The 6,330-nt window shown below is 35.2% G+C and overlaps 1 protein-coding gene across 1 annotated transcript; it reads right to left on the reverse strand.

The window, feature by feature from the left end:
* Positions 1-3,250: 3,250 nt before the first annotated feature.
* On the reverse strand, positions 3,251-5,449 carry LOC146163653 (large ribosomal subunit protein eL20-like). Its single transcript, XM_083381370.1, has 5 exons — positions 5,397-5,449; positions 5,015-5,130; positions 4,226-4,375; positions 3,722-3,875; positions 3,251-3,387 (listed from the first exon to the last, which is right to left on the reverse strand). The coding sequence occupies exons 1-5, from the start codon at positions 5,412-5,414 to the stop codon at positions 3,289-3,291; spliced, it is 537 nt and encodes a 178-aa protein (XP_083237496.1). The 5' UTR covers positions 5,415-5,449; the 3' UTR covers positions 3,251-3,288.
* Positions 5,450-6,330: the final 881 nt, after the last annotated feature.

Consider the following 6,330-nt stretch of genomic DNA (forward strand, 5'->3'; position numbering starts at 1 on the left):
GCAATACTAAACGAAGATCGTTTTTACCGGGTGTTATTATGCCACGATTGGCGCAACATCTGCACCGAGCTGTGTGCCAAGTCAGCTAAATTACAAGCTGTGGTTGAGGGGAAATAAGTCGTGTTCATTGCACACTTAGCACGTGGTCTTAAAGTATGCTTAAAGAGCATAATTTTGCGTTAACTATCATTACTTAAAAATTTATACTTAAACGCGCACGACAGTCACCATTATACCTCCTTTAAAGAATCTGCTTCATTTAAACAAATGTCGATGTTACACCAACACCGGATATTAGCGCAGAGACCGAACAGCGAGAAACATACTGCGTATAACTTGACGTTTTTTAGCGAGAAAAAAAGAAATAAGGTTTGACTTAGCGTTGTCAATTGTCGAATACACACTTGCTAATCAGTCAACCTAAACCAGCGCTTCTCAACCAGTGGGGGCCATAAGAACATTTAAGGTGGGCCACAAACCAATTTAAAAAGCTAGATTTAGTTTCATTTGTGTCATTATATTTCATTTTAAAGGAATAATAGTTTGGGAGAAATTAAAAAGGAATGTAAATTTATTGTTCAGCCGCAAGTTACTCACTAATGCACGGTTGATTAAATAATCTGTTTTGAAATATGTTCTGCAGTGTTTTGTTCTAAACCTATTTTAAAGTTTTTTCTTTCATAAAAATTCTATTGAGCCACAGAATTTTTTTGCGACGTAAATGGGCCACGAAAGAAAAAGGGTTGAGAACTACTGACCTAAACAAATAACGAAAGAGAAAAACTATCCAGGGTTTACGGTCGATCAAACTAAAGACGAAAAACAGCGTTTTGCGCTCGATTTTGGATTCGCATTAGAATAAGACGCGTGACCCAATTACTTAAAAAGCACGCCGCTTCGAACAGTTTGTTAAACCATGACAAAAACGAACCACAAACGATAATATCACTTACAAAAAGGGTGGTAAGAACTCCCGCCCCCACTGGATACGCCACTGGGGGCAATGGATAGTGTATATTATTTTTAACCTTCATAAGTAATACATATTACACTTACAAATAATTCTAATAATCACATTTTGAAATTCCAGGGGGGGGGGCAAGTAAAACGTAACTTTTCTTTGATCGCTGTGATAGCTGTTTTCGACTATCAAAATGCAATGTACGTGGCAGACTGTCACATCATAGTTTACAATTTAGAAATGATCACGAGGCCAAAGGCTTGCCAAAACTGATTTTTTTTATATTTTTATTATATGAATGCATTTTTTCGAGAGTATCTTTTTTTACCTAGCCAAAGTGCTATTAATTAGACTAATTGCTATTTGCCGAAATAAACATTATTTCTTTTGAATGCCTTCATTCGTGAAACGGAACAAGCCGCAAGTTCTGGCAAAATAAACTAACTCTTAAAGGTGCTCTCGTTTGAGGAAGAAAGCCGCCTGGCCGCCGCACATCGTCTCCAGCCCCTTCCTTAACAATAAGCTAACCCAGGGGACACCCTCTTTAAACTTTGCTTTCGTAAACCGAAAATTTCCACAAAGTTTAACAAAATACTTCTAAAATCATTCTGTCAAAGGGTAATTATTTTCCAAATTAAAGTGTAGTAGAACAGGGGTCGGCAACCTATTTTGCACTGCGGACCGGTTTAAAACTCAAATTTGGCCGCCGACCGGCCTTAAAAAAACAAATGTTCAGTAAAGTAAATTTAGTGCAACTTTTAGCAATAAGAACTCTTGAGCTTGTTTTACGCAATCTATAGGAATTATTATTATTTAACTTAATGAAACCCGCAATATGTCCCTCAGTTTCTTTCTGTTTTGTGGTTTTGTCTTTTGTGCTGTCATCGCAGAAAATCCAGATTCACACAAGTAAGATGTCGGAAATGGCATCAAAAAGCTGTAACGCTTTTATGGCATGGTCAGGGTATTCTGGTAAGACCTTCATCCAAACATTGGTAAAGTAGTTGCATGAAAAATTCATTTTAAGCAGCCATTATTTACAAAGTCCAGCAATTGCAGGTACTCTTGTCGCACTACCGGTACTAAGGTCGATTCACCTGTTTTGAAAACAAATGGATTACATATTACGATTCCATTTATTTGCAGTCCCACGGTCTTTACGAAAATAGTGCTTGAACTCTAGCAATATAACACGCAAGTGAAATATGTCACACAAGTAGGCAAGTTTTACAACCTAGTTTTCGTCTATAAATTTGTTAGCAAGGTCTAAATGTTTCTCTAATGAAAATCTTAGCAGTGATTCACGCAATTTAAACACTATCTGTTTAATGTTTTTTTCTCGTGAGAGCCACCTTACTTCTGTGTGCAAAAGAAGGTATTTCTGTGGCGCATTCATGTCCTCACAGTCACATAGCTTTTTAAACTGCCGGGTCTTTAAGTGCATGGGGTTAATCAATTTAACTTTATCATCGAATACACGAATGATTTTATTATGCTAGAATAGACTTTAGGGTGAGCACTCACTAACATAAAAAAACATAATATTTTGGTCCATTTTTCGATATATTGCACAGTACGTAGCCTACGAGGAGTTGGATTTTACGATAAGAAAAAACACTTTGAACGTTGTGAATGTGCTATAACTCCTATGGCCATACCAGACAAGCTGTTTTGAATTATAGGCCTACTCGTGTATAGTGAGTTTTATCATACCAATCGACCATGGAGTACATCCAAACGAAAGTTATGTTTTGAATATAGAAATACATTTAATTTTTTTTACTTTTATCTTGCTTGTTACGTACGGTTTTGGTTTAGATCAAAATTTTAATCTGGCAACCCTGCTACGGACCGGCGGTTGCCGACCACTGTAGTTGAAAGACTCTGCAGTTCTGATCGATCCCATGTTGTTCGACATTGCTGCTAAAAAATTAAGGTGGTCTCTCAAGTCATTCAAACGGGTTTCAAGTTTTTTTGCTGCTCGAGTCCATTATTTTGCACAAAACTGTTTATGAAAATGGTGCCCATATAGAAGTGTATTAAATAAACTAAGGATATTTTTAATTGAATGTTGAAAAATATATTTAAAGTTTCAATGAAAACTTGATAAAATACTAATTAAGATAAACAAACCTCATTGCGATATCTCATCATTTCACTTTTTAATAATTTTTTTAAATTGAAAAAGGGACTTTATGGAAACCCTGTATGACCAGTGTTGCGTTACACCGGTTGCAAAGCACTAATCTAAAATTTAAGAGTTTCCTTGGCGACACAAAGAAGCATAACTTGTGTGTTTTGTTTTATTGCCGACCGACACAAGCCACTTAGAAGAAAAGCTTTGGCTTGTTGCTGGTGAAGCGCGGCGCGTTCTGTTGCGACTTGCTGATCACCATTCGCGGCATCGGGAATCGAATCTTGGAATCCTGCAGGCGAAAAAACAAGTGTTTAGGAGGCGATTTTCCGCATTGTCCAATACTGTGTTGTTTTTTAATGAAAACCATAACGGTATATTTGCACACAAGAAAATTGTTTCCTGATCATAGAACTCTAATTTTAAACAAGACGGTTTAATTTAGAAACCAAATTACGATCTTTATGGCGACTTTACCTATCCAGAAGGTAAACATAAATTGCTAGACCATTAAGTTTAAACTCAAATAAAAGTAAGCAACTTTTATCCTTTTTATGGCTAAAATAAACTAATTTTAAGTATGATTATTCAAAAGAGGTGATTAAAAGATTTATTAACACTCTTACATGGAACTGCTTGACATGCTTTCGCTTGCACTTTGATGATATAACTTCCTCGACGCGCATTATCTGAATTGAACCAGGTCGGGCTCTGTGCCTGGCACCCATGTCCCTGTAGCAGGCAGTAACTGCACTTGCTACTTTGACATCACGGTACTCCCTACATAAAAAAGTTGACAAGTTGTATAAAAATTCAGGAATGGTTAGTGGATCAGTCCAACCTTATAGAATTCAATAGAACGTTCCACAATGTAATTTAGTTGTTTTCTTTACAGGTGTGTTAAATTAAAAAAACTAATCAGCCATTTTAAACTGAGTAACAAACAACACCAAACATTGAACAAGCTAGTAAAGTGCATTTCATTGTTAAATATTCAGTTTGTACTGTAAATCTGCCAGCAAAGGAAACAAAAACTTTAAATCATAACTCATAGTAAATTAACTTGGAACACAGAAAGAAAAAAAATATTTTACAAAACACAATTTATAAACAGATAAGCGTTATCTTACCTGTACATGTTGTGGGAACCACTTCTGGAGTCATAACGAAGCCAGATTCCGAAGTTCTTTACTCTGCCGGGAGATTTCTCTGCTATTTTGCTGCATTGCAAAATTTCACCGGCGTTCTTCTTAACCTTTTTGTAGTAGGAAAGGAAATACCTAAATAACATTTTTGGATGTTAACATGTAAATCGTACTATAGGTTATTGATGATTGTTATGTTATGCATAATTAGAATAAAAACATAATTGTTGCGACAGAAATTGGACAGTTACCAATTGATAAAATTAGCGCATAGCAAGTGAACCTGCAAGTTTAAACTAAAAAATGCACCACACTTTTTTCACATTTAAACAAGCAGGATGCATTTTATGACCTTTGATGTCTAACAGCAGTTCTCTAAACTTTTTCACCAGGAAGCCTATTTTGCTTTCTTATAGTATGGTAGATAATTAAATAGAAACGAAAGTTAAAAAGTTACTTATACAAAATAATCGCGGTTTGCATGCAGGCTGCCAAATAATATATATTTGGAAGCCCTTTTAAAACTTTCTCATATACAGGTTGCTTAAATACTATTCTTAGGGCGTAGACAATATGGCCCATTAACCCTAGTATGAATGGTAGCTTAAGCATAAATAAATAAATATAATGTTTTCGTATAACCCAATCACTCAACAAAAGTTTGGTACAAGAATTGCATGAACAAAAAAATACAAAGCTATAATCAGTTTAAACTATAGAATTGTGTACTTTTCGCTACAGCACAAAGACTTACAACTTGTAATTTTAACTTACCAAAACCGTGACTTGGCTGCGATATGGTTTGGTGCAAAAAGTCTCATGCGGAAAAGTGGGGGGTTGGGAACCGCATCGGAAGGCAACTTGCGGCCAACCACCTTGTATTCTCGCAACTGTTAACAACAACACATTTATTTCACTTACCAAACCGACTAAAAACCACCAATATGAATCATAGATATGAGCATTAATACCGTTGTGCTATCATAAACGTTCAGTGACAAGAAAACGATACAGTTTTTGAACAAAAACTATCTTTTATCGATACAAAAGAGTGGATTTACAAATCTTTATTAAGTCACAATCATTTCAACCTCCAGTTGTGAAGAATTGATGAGCTAATTTTCAATATATCTCTTTAAAAATCGTTAAAACTTGCCTGTCCTTTAGCCTTCATCCTTTCGCACTCAAGCTCCACAGAAAAAAGAACCAGTCAGAATCATGTCGCCGCATGGTACTGTGGGAAATAATATTTAAGGGGCAAGAAAAATAATACTAAGTTTTTGTTTTAAAGGCTAAAAAAATCCAGTAGAAAAACTTGAAAAAAAATTAAGTATTAAAAATAGTAATGAAATGGACAAGCTATTTTAGATTGACACTAAAATGTAGTAATTAATTTGTTATAAACTCGTTGGTCATATTCATGTCAATGCATTTAAAAATAATTTTGGATATACAAAATTCGTTCAATATCCAGGTGATATAAATTAGGTTGTATGAGGTTGACTACTTCTTGCATCATCCATAGATTAGTAATGTTTATTAAAATAGCGCCCCCTAAAAAAAGTACCGCGTTGCGAAAAATATCGTCACGTTGCTGTTGTTGTTGTTTTGCCTTGGAGTGGTCAAGTAACGTACGGAACCTCTTACTTGGGTTGCCAGGTTGAGTAGCTTTAGCCATTTGGGCTAATTTGACGTCTGCTGAAGTTAATGGCTAAACAAAATGTATATGCTTTCTATAGGTATTATATGTTTGGGTTATTCTGGCGTACGGGTAACCAGATTTTTGAAAGTTTATCTATACTTTGTGTTGGAATCTAAGTCTATTGCGTTCCAACTTTTAATTCATCAAAAACATAATATGTAGTTACTTAAGCAATCTGTTTTTATGAAAAAAACTTAAAAACGCAATTAGGGAAAAGTTTGGTCATTTGCCTAAATGACTTGTTAAAGCTAAAACCCTTGTTATACGACTTGGGTAAAGTCAAATATTTTGTAAAAAGAAGTTGAGTCGATAAAATTTTCGTAAGGCCCAAGTCAAGTAAAGTCAGTTAAAAACAGTGCCCACCAGTATATGAAAACCACTATATGCA

This window comes from Ascidiella aspersa, chromosome 2 (genome assembly GCF_963924565.1).
Source record: "Ascidiella aspersa chromosome 2, kaAscAspe10.2, whole genome shotgun sequence".
In the NCBI taxonomy this organism is placed as follows: Eukaryota; Metazoa; Chordata; class Ascidiacea; order Phlebobranchia; family Ascidiidae; genus Ascidiella; species Ascidiella aspersa.